General features: G+C 38.1%; 2 protein-coding genes across 2 annotated transcripts; both read left to right on the forward strand.

Annotated features, from left to right (window-relative positions):
• Positions 1 to 285: 285 nt before the first annotated feature.
• LOC138360026 (uncharacterized) lies at positions 286 to 6,460 on the forward strand. Its single transcript, XM_069319937.1, has 3 exons — positions 286 to 703; positions 2,273 to 2,461; positions 4,663 to 6,460. Exons 1-3 carry the CDS (start codon positions 322 to 324, stop codon positions 4,857 to 4,859), a joined length of 768 nt encoding a protein of 255 aa, XP_069176038.1. The 5' UTR covers positions 286 to 321; the 3' UTR covers positions 4,860 to 6,460.
• A 4,103-nt stretch (positions 6,461 to 10,563) lies between these two features.
• Positions 10,564 to 15,777, forward strand: LOC138359895 (uncharacterized). The gene is made up of 3 exons (XM_069319719.1): positions 10,564 to 10,905; positions 12,707 to 12,895; positions 14,289 to 15,777. Exons 1-3 carry the CDS (start codon positions 10,587 to 10,589, stop codon positions 14,483 to 14,485), a joined length of 705 nt encoding a protein of 234 aa, XP_069175820.1. The 5' UTR covers positions 10,564 to 10,586; the 3' UTR covers positions 14,486 to 15,777.
• The last annotated feature ends 2,055 nt before the right edge of the window (positions 15,778 to 17,832 follow it).

Raw genomic sequence — 17,832 nt, forward strand, 5'->3', positions numbered from 1 at the left:
TCTCTTGACCACACCACATGTGTCCTTCCACCCTTTCCTGGTGAGGGAGCCGTAGGGCGTGCAACCCGTTCTCGCACTTGCTTATAGTCAATATTGGCTTATTTAATAAGTGCATATGTGACATACTAATTGATTGTGAATATTTTAGTTTACCTTGAAAAGCTTCATAGAAAACACCAACCTCACCTAACCTTCTTAGTATGTTAAGATAAGCATCTTAACATACGACTGTAAAGGACTGTAAAGCGGCAGCTTTACAGTCCTTACGTTTATTAGGAAACATTTATAAAGAAAATGGAACTGACTGTGTGAGTCGACTTCATGCCATCACGAGCAGTTCCTGGCTGGCCTCAGCAAGGAGAGGACGCTCGTCTGGAAGCCAACATGGGGCACCTGCTCCCCATAGCTCTTCTGCTCCTCCTCACTGCCCTTTATGGGGTCATCTCAAGCACTCAGAGTACCCAAGGATCAACTTGGTATAGTTTAAGCGTGCCTAACGCCACACTTAATGATCCCGGCCACGCTGTCCTGCAAAATGCTTCAGTAAGTTTGCTGCAGTGTGCAGAACTTGCCAGCCTGGCTTTTCCAGGTGGAATTTTCTGCTACAGCAACGGGATATGTAACCTCCATGATTTGCAAGTTAATTGGACCATTGAAGGATGCTTGAACGTTACTAACATCTGCTACATGGGCCTCCCTCCACGTAAGTCCATGTACTGAGTGGCCAACGTTCCATTCTCTTTTCTACGTCAGTGTTTTGTGTGTTTGGAATGTTTTTGCATCCGGAGAGTTTACGTGTCTGATGTGTTTGTCTTAATTGTTCGTGCGTTCGAAGTTTTTGTCACTTGTGTGTATGATTTTTTTGTCTCTGAAATGCATGTTTGTGAATCAGAAATGTTTGTGTTTCTAGTGTTTGTTAGTGTCCTAAAACCACCAGATTTCCTAGAGCAACAAGAAATGCTAGAACCACCAGGGGTGTTAGTTAGAACCGCCATAGGAGGTAATGTATATAATGCAACTCTTATATATGAGCTGATATGTATAGAATAGGTGTTAGGTATAAGCTAATGTATAAAATGCTGGTGATAGGTTTGAGATGATGTATGTAATGCAGGTGTTAGGTATTAGGAGATGCATATAATGTAAGTATTAGGCATCAGGAGATGTACGAAATGCAGGTGTTCGGTATCGAAAGATTTATGTAATGCAGATGTTAGATATCAGGAGATATATATGTAATTCAGGTGCTATGAATTAGGATATGTAGTAATGCAGGTGTGTATTAATACAACCGAATAAAATAGATATTTACAGCACATATATGCTTGTATCAACAGGTACAATCAAATCGCATGATATCAGAGTAAAATTAGATTAGATTAAGTACATTGATTCGCTTTACTTCAAAAAAGTATCCAAGAAAAGTTGTGAGAAATGACGCTAATAGATGGGAACATATGCGAAACCCTAATGCATGTCAACATATCTCATCTCTGTTTCTATCTGTCTCTTTATGTGTCTGTTTCTCTGGTTCAATATCTCTGTCTGTTTCTCTGCTTCAATATCTCTGTCTCTTAACCTGTTTTTGTATCTGTCTCGGTATCTATTTCTGTCTGTCTGGTTTCCTGCCCTTGTCTCTCTCTGCACTCTCTGTTTCTCTGCTTCTGCCTCTGTTTCTAAGTCTTTGTGTGTCTACCCCGGTCTGTGCTTCTCATTAAGTCTAGGACACGTTCAGAAACCGTTGAAGGGAAGTGTGTATGGAGAGAGGTGAGATGTTGATTCTGCCCGTGGAGCATTGTAGTTGTCTGAGTAACGACATTAAAAGTTCTTCCTTGCTAGGGGCAAACTATGACGAGTAGAATTTTTTGTTTAATTTTGGCGAGAACAGTGCTTGGTATTTTATGATATAGTGAGACAAGATGATTGTTTCTATTTAGGATCTGTGGGTCGAATCGATTGAAAGCGGGTAGTCACTGCTAGAATCTTCATTTGGTTTCCTGTAAGATTTTGCAATGTTGCACTTGGAGCAACTGTGTCAACATTGACCTGTCAACGTTCGACACATCAATCACATGCAGATTGTTTCCCACATCATCTCAAATCAATCACATGCAGAGATAGGTGGGGTTAGTCCTAAGCAAATGGTTTTTAATCTTGAACAGGCAGGCAGTTTATTTCATTGATATAGGCATTAAATATTACTGCCCTAATTCTTGAAGCATTTGTTGCATTGGAGAAAATCTTTTATTTGCATTTATTTTCTTCCCCGTAGAGCCCTGTAATTCCTTCGCTGTGGTGTCCGGACTGGAGGATTTGGGTCGCTTACTTTTGCCGCCCAACATTATGATGGCGTTTGATGCCTCTCGATCGTTCTGTAAGTGTCTAGGTGGAGACCTGCTTGTGGCGCCTACAGCGGATGCCTTCCTGCGTCTAGCTGCGTATTACACCCAAACCAGTACCTGTAAGAATATTACTGTACACCAATTTATAATTACTTGAAATGTTTTCAATTTTATACAGTAAACCAGCGAGATACAGAGTGAAGTGGGCCTGTACTTGTATTAGAAATAAGATTCTCAGATTTTGAAGATGTTACAAGAATTTGTAATACATTCATTTGTATTTCAAATACATTTGCCTACATTCTTTCCTCCATAAGTGTAGAATAAGGGGAATCTGGATACACAAGGTATCAAATTTTTGGTCTAGCCTAAGCTGAGGGGAAGAAGTGACACCACGTTCAAGTTTCGCTAGCCAGCTAGTTACTGGCTAGTTGCAGCATATTTACGTTACTTTAAATCAGAAATATAGAACAAATGTTTATTATAAACATTTCAAGCAAGAGAGAAAGCACTCGGATCCGGCACAATATTTTGAATTGGCGAGAACAAACGAACAAAGTGCTTGCATTGTATTTATTAAAGGCACAGGGAAAGGAGTATTATAAAATAGGGAAAAAGTTCACTCATCAAATTCACTGCAGTACTCCAGGCACACTTAGAAAACCAGGGTAAGTGACCTTACAGACAGGAAGGGCGCCTCACAGTGAGGGTGGGCACCTCACAGTGAGGGTGGGCACCTCACAGTGAGGGTGGGCACCTCACAGTGAGGGTGGGCACCTCACAGTGAGGGTGGGCACCTCAGAGTGAGGGTGGGCACCTCACAGTGAGGGTGGGCACCTCACGTGGGTTGCTGGGGAGAATTCTATTTATTTAGGATGTACTAATCATAAACGATCTCTTAAATAAACTCGTATTAATTTTGAAATTAAAATATTCTTCCTCCTCTCATTTCTTGTAGATTGTAAATTATTCTGTTTGCTCTCATTAGTTTTAACTGTTTGCATGAATAATCTTCCATGCTCTGTTTGCTGTGAGTATTTCTCATATATATATATATATATATATATATATATATATATATATATATATATATATATATATATATATATATGTATATATATATATATATATATATATATATATATATATATATATATATATATATATATATATATACATAACAGTTCCATATATTTAATTATACATACATTTAAATTTGTGAAAATCATGTAAATATCTTGTTCGTAACAAATGGTAGAGAAGGTGATGAAGGGTAGAGAAGGTGGTGAAGGGTAGAGAAGGTGGTGAAGGGTAGAGAAGGTGGTGAAGGGTAAACAAGGTGGTGAAGGGTAGAGAAGGTGGTGAAGGGTAGACAAGGTGGTGAAGGGTAGAGAAGGTGGTGAAGGGTAAACAAGGTGGTGAAGGGTAGAGAAGGTGGTGAAGGGTAAACAAGGTGGTGAAGGGTAGAGAAGGTGGTGAAGGGTAGACAAGGTGGTGAAGGGTAGAGAAGGTGGTGAAGGGTAAACAAGGTGGTGAAGGGTAGAGAAGGTGGTGAAGGGTAGACAAGGTGGTGAAGGGTAGAGAAGGTGGTGACGATAATGTTTATAAATAGGGTACCCGGAGGGAAGAGGAGAGAGGGTCTGGGTTGTGAAGATGGTTACAACGTTGTAGGTTGTGTGTAGTAAAGATGGTTACGCTGAAGAAAATAATGTATAGTAAAGATGTCTATCTCTTCCACTCTCATTTACGCGACTTAAGTGTCCAGGACGGACCTAAATGTCGTGGTTTCTTCATTTTCCTCTATGTGGTTCATACGTCATGTGGCACCAGTCACAGGAGCAACGCTGGGCTCCTCTCTACTCAAATCTCTATAGAACGCACGAAAATGTATGAAAGCTGGTTTGCATTGTAAAAACGCTTCAATCACTCTCCGTGATTCAGTGTTCAATAATCCACTGAACAATATGTAGAACAGCTCTCTAATCCTGCCCATGGAGGACAGAAATGCATATGTATATATGCTGGCTTCCACTGTAAAAATATGACCACATCTGTGCAAGAAAATAAAGAAAAAAATGACGCTAGGTGCACCCTCTTGCATGATATAAATAATAGAAATCCACGAAGCTTGCAGCTCCTATTATACCATTTTTTTCGGGCGAATTGCATGTAGTTTTATCAAGCCCCACCAATTTACTAATATAAATTATTCCTGTGTCTAAACCATGTTCTTCGACAGACATTTCCAGGTTTTTATTAGATATACTTTCGTTTTTTGTTATTAATTCTTCACGATCTTTATTGGGCTCAATTCTTACAGTGACGAACGTGTGGGTTGGTGTGCAGCAAACCCTTTGGCTGAACGGACGAAATACTGAACCAAAAGAATTTGCTCCTTTCGAACCTAACCTCCTTGGCAAAGCATGTTGCCGTATGCAAAACGAGTTCTCCCGTAACTTCCTTCTTGCTGACAATCCCTGTGACATGGTATACAACTTCCTCTGCCAGCTGAATTAACCCCTGGGACAGTTTATCATCCTCCTGCTTGTAAAAGTAACCGCCAGGGACAGATTACTTCATTCCCCTGCATGTAAAAGTTAATCCCAGGGACTGGTTAATATCCTCTTGCCTGTAGACGTGAATCTCAGGTACAGTTTGTCATCCTTCTTCCTGTATAAGTAAACCCCAGAACAGTTCACCATGATCCTGCCTGTAGAAATAAACACCAAGGAAATTTCATCATTTTCCTGTCTGTAGAAGTATCTTCATGTTTTTCATAAACACACAGAACACATGAACACAATATATATCGTTCTGTATATTCCTAAGGTAATTGTGTTCTCAGTTCATCTACCAGTCGGTGAATATTTCCTAAAAATATTGGCACGAAACTATACCTAGAAAACTAAGAGTACTAATTTCAGGAATTATATCAGTTTTACTTGTATGGATAACATTCATATTTTATACATAAATTATATCAACATTTTCAATAGGAGTGCAGTCAGCAATACTCTTAGGAACGTCATAAATATTATATGAAGGAATAACACCAATCTAACCTGTAAAAAAGTCATTCTGCTTGAACTATAATGCACTTGGAATATTAGTTATTAATTTTGAACATCTTTAACAACAAATTACATATAAAGACTCGACAATTATTATTATTTTTATATACTTTACTTTTTTTGTTTTGAGTGTCACAAGTCAGAGTTTGCTTTGAGGTTTGAGAGCTTGAAATACACTTTCATGCACAGTGATGTGTAATCACCGAGGAGATTCTGTAGTTCGTTTGTTCTATATTGTGTATTACAAGCTATTTAATTTCTTGAAGTGAGGGAATGCCTTGGTCGCCAACCTGTCTCCATAATGGGTTAAATATTTACACGAATTTGGGGATGATTGGGGCATCAAAACTGTTTTGTTCAATACAATGGACACATGTATCTAGTTGACACATATCGCACCGCCTTTATAATAGTTTATTCTTAAGGGGAAGCCCTTGTAGAGAAGCTAAATGGACTGTTTTGCAATTTTTGATCTTTGTAGAATACAGGCCGACCAGAGACACCCGTCATATACTGCAGAGTCTACTTGTACACTTAATCGTCAACTACATTAACTCTGCTTTTCATAGGATACGCAACTTTATCTTGATTTTTGTCTAACATCTTAAGTTCGGACTGTACATTTCTTTGAACACCTGTTTACAAATGATTTAGGGATTACACAACCCTTAACATTAAGTGGAACGATCTCATCGACAAACAAGACAGTTTGGAGGCGTCTTTGCTTCCAACATTTTTCAATTGTATTTTTTTAGAATAGATTTTCACCTATTCTTGGTAATAAAATAATTTTTATTAATATTAGTGATACTTTTGTTTATAAAATTGTCTTTACCACTATAAACACTACTGCTAATATCAATGTTTTATTTACATTTTAATCTTTCCATTTAGCTGGATCACGACTATACTCATTATCCAAGATACAATCCAATGCATTACTCTGGATCAAGATTTTTATCCAGGATCATTAATACAGACCAAAAATTAATGTCATTATTCGTGTTAAGACAATAACATTATCTTGGATGTTTGAGATATATGTAAAGAAATTATGTATTTACCACCTTCACGAATACTCTTAAATTAAATTCTAATAATTTAACCCTGTTGTTTATGCATTGTTAATCGCAAGGAAAGAGCCTGGAAAGAGTCTGGGGTTAAATATCATATTCAGCATGATACAGTTTCTTTATTACATTGTATTAGAAAATGAGTTTTGAATGTAGACTTATGTAAAGATAAATTATACTAAGTAATTCCTTGTACCGGTGGACAGGTAGCCAGAGTGTATGTATATATATATATATATATGTCGTACCTAGTAGCCAGAACGCACTTCTCAGCCTACTATGCATGGCCCGATTTGCCTAATAAGCCAAGCTTTCCTGAATTAATATATTTTCTCTAATTTTTTTCTTATGAAATGATAAAGCTAACCATTTCATTATGTTTGACGTCAATTTTTTTTATTGGAGTTAAAATTAACGTAGATATATGACCGAACCTAACCAACCCTACCTAACCTAACCTAACCTATCTTTATAGGTTAGGTTAGGTTAGGTAGCCGAAAAAGTTAGGTTAGGTTAGGTTAGGTAGGTTAGGTATTCGAAAAACAATTAATTCATGAAAACTTGGCTTATTAGGCAAATCGGGCCTTGCATAGTAGGCTGAGAAGTGCGTTCTGGCTACTAGGTACGACATATATATATATATATATATATATATATATATATATATATATATATATATATATATATATATATATGTCGTACCTAGTAGCCAGAACTCACTTCTCAGCCTACTATTCAAGGCCCGATTTGCCTAATAAGCCAAGTTTTCCTGAATTAATATATTTACTATAATTTTTTTCTTATGAAATGATAAAGCTACCCATTTCTCTATGTATGAGGTCAATTTTTTTTTATTGGAGTTAAAATTAACGTAGATATATGACCGAACCTAACCAACCCTACCTAACCTAACCTAACCTATATTTATAGGTAAGGTTAGGTTAGATAGCCAAAAAAAGCTAGGTTAGGTTAGGTTAGGTAGGTTAGGTAGACGAAAAAACATTAATTCATGAAAACTTGGCTTATTAGGCAAATCGGGCCTTGAATAGTAGGCTGAGAAGTGCGTTCTGGCTATTAGGTACGACATATATATATATATATATATATATATATATATATATATATATATATATATATATATATATATATATATATATATATATATATATATATATATATACATATATATATATATATATATATATATATATATATATATATATATATATATATATATATATATATATATTTATACATGTAAGGCTTATATCGAGGTACCTCCCAAAGACGAATTACTGACCCTCCCCTGGATGCAACCCCACAACTGGCAGACTAACTCCTGGGTACTTATTTACTGCTAGGTGAACAGGCCATTAGCTGATAGGAAAGGCGCCCAAAGATTTCTATCCTGCCCGAGATTCAAACCCGAAATTTTCGATTGAAAGTCAAGAAAGAGCCCAACTGTATTACCGGGAGCCTGGTTGACCGTCTCCTGTGCCGTCTCCAGCACAGGAGATAGTCGCTCTGTCAAATGCACTACGGATCTAGCCATTAAAAAAAGAATTCCATGGGAACCAGCCACTACCCAATGGAACGTTAAGCCTTCCCCAGACCGCCATTTGGGCACAGGAGAGTTAGGTGATGCACATCCGAGTCATATAAACTGTCAACCACTCTACCGTGGCTAGTAACATTTCATTCACCTGGGCACGACGAGTCCAAATATGACTCAATGCCAGAGAACAAAGACTTCGTCATTATAACGGAACCAGAGAGGGGCGTACATCATAAGTAGGATGAAGAACAGCTTGAAAGCATTACTACTTAAGACTATCTACTTCAGAACACAGAGACTACTTGTCATGAGACCCATGGCTACTTGTACAGCGTCAGAGCATCATTCATCATTCAGAGATGAGTTAGAATGAACACAAAGCAGGATAGAATGATGAGAGCCAGTAGAACCAGCCTGAAGCGCAGTATAATTTCTATAGTCGAGTCACAAGCAAAAGGTTCCTTGTTCGATCCCACGACGTCGTAGACGACTGAATTCGTTCCTGTCACTTGATATCTCTCTTCACCACCCAGTAAATAAATACAAGGGATTTAATGAACAAATCCACAAGGGCCGTGACGAGGATTTGTTCATTGATGCATCACGTTGTTGTGATTTCTGTGTGTAGAAGGGAATTAGATAGGAATAAGGGATGCATCCAGGGCGAAGTTGGCCTAGGGTCTAACGGGGACTTCGTTGCAACTAAACAGACTTTCTGACCGGCAGCGGGGACGGGAGGGACCAATCCATCATTAGATTTCTGATCTGAATAAGCCAGGTGAAAGAACATCCTGCAGAGGTCACATTAATACACTTTCAAGCTAAGGTGACTATTGAGATCGTCAACTATTTTTCTCCTGATTACGCTGGCGTGCCGCGCTCAAGAGTCAAAAGAAAAAATATTTGTATAAAATCCATTTACTGTCCGATCAACTTAGGGATAGTTTACAAATGTTTGCCATGATATTTACGTTTTTTCTAATAGCCGAACAGCTTATAAAAGAGAACGGCCAGGCAGTGAATCATCGTGGTAAAACAATTGTATTGTTGACGCAACAAATATTATCGACGTAGTTTTTATATATGTTGCCGGCCGAACGCATCCTTATGTGACCTTTTATACTTATGTTCTTCTAGAACATTCTATTGCGAACACATTGGTACAAAAATGAAATACGTACATCGAAAAATAATGTCAGGACAGTGAATTGAATAAACACGTTTCAATGTCGCCGCGGGTAACACTTCGGCCACCTCCCACACTGTTTTGGGTGGGCTGCGACATTGATTCTATATTTATATGCATATGTCCGTATAGAGAATTTTATTGCGATCTCAATGATACCAAAATTAACGCTGTAGCACAACTGTGGGCTTCACAACCATGAAGAAAGTGGAAACATTTTGTTGTTGTTTGGCGCTCTCGGCTAGTGATCTCAATAATTTTTTATTTGGTGTTGATATGCCTTATGCTTTGGCGGCATTTTATAGGTATGTTCTTATAGACAATTCTATTGCGAACACAGTGATACCAAATTTAAATACGTACGCCTACAATTAGTATCACGACAGTCAAAAGAGTATACACTTTTCGATCTTGCCGCGTAAGCGCTCGAAACGCCAAAAGCATCTAGGGTATGCTTTTTTTTCAATAGCCCGGCAGCGTCAAAGTGTATTAAGACAGACAGAGCGATCTCCTGTAACATGATCGTCTTGCAGAAGGACTACAGGCCCACTGTGAGGTCATCAGAGACAAGATAAGTTCGGTAATTATCAGGAAAAAAGCACTAAGCCACTAGGACTATATAGCACTTGGAAAGGAAACATCAGGACGGAGGAGAGGAATGATGTCCAGAAACTTGAACGTTCGGGGATTGAACGTTTTTCAGCAATCCACCACCATATTAATATTAGTCTAATATTTATACTTGTGCATTTAGCACAAGTTTTTTTTATTAATTTGACCAAACTAAAGGCTTCACAATAAATTAGTTTCAGATGTAAATAAAGCAGAAAATATATAGGTAATTATTCAGACAACAACATAGAAACACGTTATTATATTTGCGAGAGATAAATTTTGATTAGTGTACATTTATAAATCAAGTTTTGTTTATTATGCACCACATACCCATCTCGTGGGCGGTGGTGGAAAGGGTTACATAGGTACATAATGGGTTCAGGAACTAAATCTTTTGAAGATAGTTACACAATTGTTAATGTTATTTACACATGCACATATATATACATATATATACATCCATGTACACAAATACATATACATGTCGATAATCTTTTTATAACACAAGTGATTCAACAAGAGGCTCACAACAGTCACTATACAAGGCACTTTACATCTATGGTGAGTCCACAGTTACTGGTCTTGCTCCACACCCACCCAACTGGGCGACAGCTTTACATTCCTTACATTTATAAGAAAACATTTATAAAGAAAATGGAACTGACTGTGTGAGTCGACTTCATGCCATCACGAGCAGTTCCTGGCTGGCCTCAGCAAGGAGAGGACGCTCGTCTGGAAGCCAACATGAGGCACCTGCTCCCCATAGCTCTTCTGCTCCTCCTCTCTGCCCTTTATGGGGTCATCTCAAGCACTCAGAGTACCCAAGGAACATCTTGGTATAGTTTAAGGGTGCCTAACGCCACACTTAATGATCCCGGCCACGCTGTCCTGCAAAATGCTTCAGTAAGTTTGCTGCAGTGTGCAGAACTTGCCAGCCTGACTTTTCCAGATGGAATTTTCTGCTACATCAACAGGATATGCAGCCTCCATGATTTGCAGGTTGATAGGACCATTGACGGATGCTTGTATGTTAGTAACATCTGCTACATGCAACAACATCCAAGTGAGTCCAAGAACTGAGTGGCCAACGTTCCATTCTCTTTTCTACGTCAGTGTTTTGTGTGTCTGGAATGTTTGTGCATCTGGAGGGTTTACGTGTCTGATGTGTTTGTCTTAATTGTTTGTGCGTTCGAAGTTTTTGTCACTTGTACGTATGATTTTGATTTTGAAGACTGAATTGCATGTTTGTGAGTCAGAAATGTTTGTGTGTTTCAAGGGTTTGTTTGTGTCTTAAAACCAACAGATTTCCTAGAGCAACAAGAAGTGCTGGAACCACTAGGGGTGCTAAAGTTGCTAGAGGTGATAGAACCATCATAGTAGTAAATGTATATAATGCATCTGTTAAATATGAGCTGATGTATAAAAAGGTGTTAGGTATGAGCTAATGTATAAAATGCTGATGATAGGTTTTAGATGATGTATGTAATGCAGGTGTTAGGTATCAGGAGATGTATGTAATACAGGCGTTTATTAATACAACCGAATAAAATAGAGATATTTACAGCACATATATTCTTGTATCAATAGGTAAAATCAGATCGTGTGATATTAGTGTAAGATTAGATTAGGTTAAGTATATTCGTTTTACTCCGAAAAAGTATCAAATAAAAGTTCTGAGAAATAATGCTAATAGATGGGAACATATGAGGAACTATAATGCATGTCAATATATTTCATCTCTGTTTCTGTCTGTGTCTGTATCTATGTCTGTCTTTCTATTTCAATATATCTGTGTCTTTCTCTGTTTTTGTATCTGTCTCGGTATCTATTTCTGTCTGTTTTCCTGTCCCTGTCTCTCTCAGCACTCTCTTCGTCTCTCTGTTTCTGCCTGTCACTAAGTCTTTGTTAACCAAACCACACACTAGAAAGTGAAGGGACGACGACCTTTCGGTCCGTCTTGGACCATTCTCAAGTCGATTGTGCCTTCGTCGTCCCTTCACTTTCTAGTGTGTGTGGTTTGGTCAACATATTTCAGCCAAGCTATTGTGACTCCTCGTCTGCACAAAGTCTTTGTCTCTGTCTCGATCTGCGCCTCTCGGTAAGAATTGTTGTTTTAGATTCAGCTACTCAGAACGAAGTGTCTCTGTAGCACGGGCTATGGTGAGCCCGTAACAGTAAGAGTAACAAGGTTCGTCCGCATTAGCTCCGGACCTCCCATAATAACAGTAAGAGCTAGGACACAGTGTATATAGAGAGAGAGGTGAGGTGCCGAGTCTGCCCGTGGAGCATCGTGGATGTCTGAGTAGCGTCATCCAAAATTTTTCTTCGCTAGGGCCATACAATAACAAGTAGAATTTGTTGTATAATTTTGGGAATATCAGTGTGTATGTGTGTGTGTGTGTGTGTGTGTGTGTGTGTGTGTGTGTGTGTGTGTGTGTGTGTGTGTGTGTGTGTGTGTGTGTGTGTGTGTGTGTGTGTGTGTGTGTGTGTGTGTGTATGTGTGTGTGTAGTGTTTTATGATATAGGGAGACAAGATGAGTGCTTCTATGTAGTATCGGAAGGTTGAATCGATTGAAAGCGGGTAGTCACTGCTTGAATCTTCATTGAGTTTGCTGTGAGAGTTTGCAATGTTGCACATAAAGCAACTGTGCCAACATTGACCTGCCAACGTTAGGCACCTACCAAACATCAATCACATACAAAGAAAGGTGTTAGGTTAGTCTTAAGGAAATGGTTTTCAATCTTGGACATACAGGCAAACAAAAAGTTTATTTTATTGATATAGGCATTAAATATCCCCAGTTCTTGAAGCATTTGCTGCATTGGAGAAAATCTTTTATTTGTATTTATTTTCTTCCCCGTAGAGCCCTGTAATTCCTTCGCTGTGGTGTCCGGACTGGAGGATTTGGGTCGCTTACTTTTGCCACCCAACATTAAGATGGCGTTTGATGCCTCTCGATCGTTCTGTATGTGTCTAGGTGGAGACCTGCTTGTGGCGCCTACAGCGGATGCCTTCCTGCGTCTAGCAGCGTATTACACCCAAACCAGTACCTGTAAGAATATTACTGTATACCAATTTATAATAGTACATTTATAATAGGGGTGCAGGGACGGTACCCTCACGTGGGGTGCAGAGACTTTACCCTCACTTGAGGTGCAGGAGAAGAGAACTAAGTAACTTAACTAAGAGAAACCTTTAAGATTAATAATTAAAAAGCTAGACTTTATACACCAAACAACAAAAGCTAGACTTAAAATAAAAGTCATTACAAGGGCTTGGTTACTCACGCAGAGAAAGACAGCCAAAAGTTGCTTTTGGAGCTTTTGGACAGTAGCTCCAGTTGCTTTTGGAGCCAACGGGTTGTGTGTGTGTGAGCTTAAAATATAAATAAGTTGAATATTTCATGAATTATATTCCAGCGGAGGATTTTCAGTTACTGGAATAGCAACAAGGGCCTTATCCTCGTTATCTATTTCATTATTATTTTAATCACCTTGGTGTAGAATTCTATCTGTTAGGATGTACTAAGCATAAATGATCTCTTAAATAAAATCGTATAAATTTTGAATTTAAAATATTCTTCCTCTTAGTTTTTGTAGATTTATTTATTGTCTGCTATCAATAGGTTTAGCTGTTTGTATGAGTAATCTTCCATGTTCTGTTTGCTATGAGTAATCCTTTTGCTTTAAAAATAGTAAGTTAATACTACTCATGTTTTATTTGTTTGACAATTTTACGTTAAAACGGTGAATACGAGTGAGAGAGGTACCACATTACTGGGTTGTTAAAATAATCTTTGCATCAAGACTGTTGGGTTGTTAATAAGAGGAGCAGTCGTATCATTACTGGGTTGTCACAGTTCGACCTCCTGAAATAGATCCCAAACGTTGCCTCTCTGGTCTAGCTTTGAGTAAAGACGTGATGCCATTACTCTGATCGTCTGTCTAGTTGGCCTTAGATCCTCTTCGACCATCTTGCTGTCCTCTTCTGTCTCATCACGTCACTAGTTGTACATCGCTGCAAACATTGACAATCATTGTGTAAAAACATTTCAATCACTCTCTGTGAATTGAGTGCTCAATAACCCACTGCACAATATGTAGAAGAGATGTCCATGGACGACAGAAGGAAGCTGTAAACATGCTGGCTTCCACTGTAAAAATATGGCCACATCTGGGGAAGGAAATACACAAAAAAATATCGCTAGGTACTCCCTCTAGTATGCTATAAATAATTGAAATCCACAAAGCTTGTACGCTCCCAGTATCCCATTTTTTCAGACGAATTCCATGTAGTGTTTTATCAAGCCAAACAAATTTACTAATATAAATTATTCCTGTGACTAAACCATGTTCGTTGACAGGCATCTCTAGGTTTTTAATAGATATACTTTCATATTTTGTTCATTAATTCTTAATGCTCTTTATTGGGTTCAATTCTGACAGTGGCGAACGTGTGGGTTGGAGTGCAACAAAACATTTGGTTGAACGGACGAAATGCTGAAGTGAGGGAATATTTTCCTCCTAATCCCGACAACACTGGCAGAACCTGCTGCTGTATGGCAAACAACGGGACCGCTTACTTCCGTCTTGGTGATTCAAGTTGCACCACCTTGATGAACTTCCTCTGCCAGCTCAATTAGCCCCAGGGAGAGGTCATTATCCTCTTGCCTGTTGATGTACACCTCTGGTGCAGGTCTTCACCCTCATGCCTGTAGAAGTAAACCTCAGGAACAGTTCTTCATCCACCTGTCTGTAGAAGTAAACCTCAGGAACAGTTCATCCTCTTGCCTGTAGAGGTAAACCTCAGGAACAGTTATTCATCCTCCTGCCTGTAGAAGTACCTGGATGTGTTTTTTTTTGTTCATCCATAGTCCTACATATTACTAATGTAATTATGTTCTCAGTTCATCTACCAGTCGGTGAACATTACCTAAAAATATTGTCACGAAACTATACCTAGAAAACTAACAGTACTATTTCCAGGACTACGAAGTTGATATATCAGGTTAATGTGTTTTATCTGTGTACCTGCAGGAATGTTATCAGTTTAACTTGCATGGATTACATTCATAATTTATATCAACATTTTCAATGGGAATACAGTCAGCAATACTCTTAGGAACGTCAGAAATATTACATGAAGGAATAACACCAATCTATTCTGTAAAAAAGTCATTCTGCTTGAACAATAATGCACTTGGAATATTGGTTACTAATTTTGAACATCTTTAACAACAAATTACATATAAAGACTCGACAAATAATACTATTTTTGTATACTTCACTTTTTTTGTTTTGAGTGTCACAAGTCAGAGTTTGCTTTGAGGTTTGAGAGCTTGAAATACACTTTCATGCACAGTGATGTGTAATCACCGAGGAGATTCTGTAGTTCGTTTGTTCTATATTGTGTATTACAAGCTATTTCATGTCTTGAAGTGAGGGAATGTCTTGGTCGCCAACCTGTCTCCATAAGGGGTTATATATTTACACGAATTTGGGGATGATTGGGGCATCAAAACTGGTTTGTTCAATGCAACGGGCACATGTATCTAGTTGTCACATATTACACCGTGTGTATAATAGTTTATTCTTAAGGGAGGCCATTGTAGAGAAGCTAAATGGATCGTTTTTGCAATTTTTGATCTTTGTAGAATACAGGTAGACCAGAGACATCCTTCATGGGCTACAGTCTGCTTGTACACTAAACCATCAACTACATTAGCTCTGCTATTCACTGGATACGCAACTTTATCTTCACGTTTGTCTAACATCTGTTGCTCAAAATGTACACTTTTTTGAACACCTGTGTACACATGATTTAGGGATTACACAACCCTTAACATTTAAGAGGAGCGATCTCGTCGACAAACAAGACAGTTTGTAGGCGTCTTTGCCTCCAACATTTTTCAATTGTAATTTTTTCACGAATAGATCTTCACCTATTCTTAGTAATAAAATAATTTGTATTACTATTAGTGATACTTTTGTTTATATAATTGTCTTTACCACTATAAACACTACTGCTAATATCAATGTTTTATTTACATTTTAACCTTTCCGTTTAGCTGAATCAGGACTATACTAATTATCCAAGATCAAATCCAATGCCTTACTCTGGATCAAGATTATGGTCCAGGATCATTAATACAGAACAAAAATTAATGTCGTTATTTATGTTAAGACAATAACATTATCTTGGATGTTTGAGACATATATAACTTTTAAGACACTCAACCCACCAGGGGACTCGAGCCTCTTTTAGGATTCTGAAGTATGGTGTAGTGGATACAGTGCGTAACTGCCACCTTGATGGCCAGTGTTCGAGTCCTCTGGTGGGTTGAGTGTCTAAAAAGTTATATATATATATATATATATATATATATATATATATATATATATATATATATATATATATATATATATATATGACAATGTCAGACCACGAAGGAAAAATGAAACAGGAAATTTCCTTTGGACCTTCTGAAGATGTATTTAATATACGAAAGTACTTAAGGAAATTTCCTGTTTCATTTTTCCTTCGTGGTCTGACATTGTCACATTCTTAATCACGTGTTTATTTTCGTGATATACACACACACACATATATATATATATATATATATATATATATATATATATATATATATATATATATATATATATATATATATATATATATATATATATATATATATATATATATATATATATATATATATATATATATATGTATGTCGTACCTAGTAGCCAGAACGCACTTCTCAGCCTACTTTGCAAGGCCCAATTTGCCTAATAAGCCAAGTTTTCCTGAATTAATATATTTTCTCTAATTTTTTTCTTATGAAATGATAAAGCTACCCATTTCATTAAGGCGTCCTGTACATACCAGTTGTGATATATATATATATATATATATATATATATATATATATATATATATATATATATATATATATATATATATAAGGGGGGTACCACCTCTGGTGCAATTATAGGGACCCACAGCCTCAAAGAAGGGAGCACGGAGCATTCTGAGAAAAACTTGCCATTTAACTCCTATATATATTTATATACCACACAGTAAGAGGCAGATATAACTTCACCTAGTAATCTTAGGTAGAGCGCAGGAAGACCAACGTGTTCAAGATATCACGCATCTGTGTGTACTCTTTAAACAATTTACATATTGTATCAGATCTATCGCCCTCGAATTTGTTCATGTTTATTTTTATTATTTTTATTTTGTGATATCGTGACTCATTGGGTGTACAGTCTGTGGCCTCGCTCACCTCACAGACACACTGCCTCGCCTGCTTCACAGACACACTGCCTCGCCCGCCTCGCAGACACACTGCCTCGCCCGCCTCACAGACACACTGCCTCGCCCGCCTCACAGACACACTGCCTCGCCCGCCTCACAGACACACTGCCTCGCCCTCTTCACAGACACACTGCCTCGCCCGCTTCACAGACACACTGCCTCGCCCGCTTCACAGACACACTGCCTCGCCCGCTTCACAGACACACTGCCTCGCCCGCTTCACAGACACACTGCCTCGCCCGCTTCACAGACACACTGCCTCGCTCGCTTCACAGACACACTGCCTCGCCCGCTTCACAGACACACTGCCTCGCCCGCTTCACAGACACACTGCCTCTTAAGCCTCTCAGTCGTACATTCTCCCCCACCTCACAGTTACACCTCCAAAACCACTAACACGCATAGCATTTCCGACAGGTTCTAAAGTAAACATAGCATTTGCAATGAATTTAATAATAGAAGGTGAAGCAGTCAATCTTGAAAAAAATACATATAGTGGCAGGTATATAATACGGAATAAGAATTTACAAAATTACTACATCAATATAAAGTGTCGGTAACAGAAATCATATTGATGTAGTTATGTTTCTAGATAGCAAAATACTAGGTGAGTTTCTAGCACAAGGTGGGATGCTAAGATGCTGAAATTAAGTGCTCCATTAGGAA

The sequence above is a fragment of the Procambarus clarkii genome, chromosome 94 (assembly GCF_040958095.1).
Source record: "Procambarus clarkii isolate CNS0578487 chromosome 94, FALCON_Pclarkii_2.0, whole genome shotgun sequence".
NCBI lineage: Eukaryota > Metazoa > Arthropoda > Malacostraca > Decapoda > Cambaridae > Procambarus > Procambarus clarkii.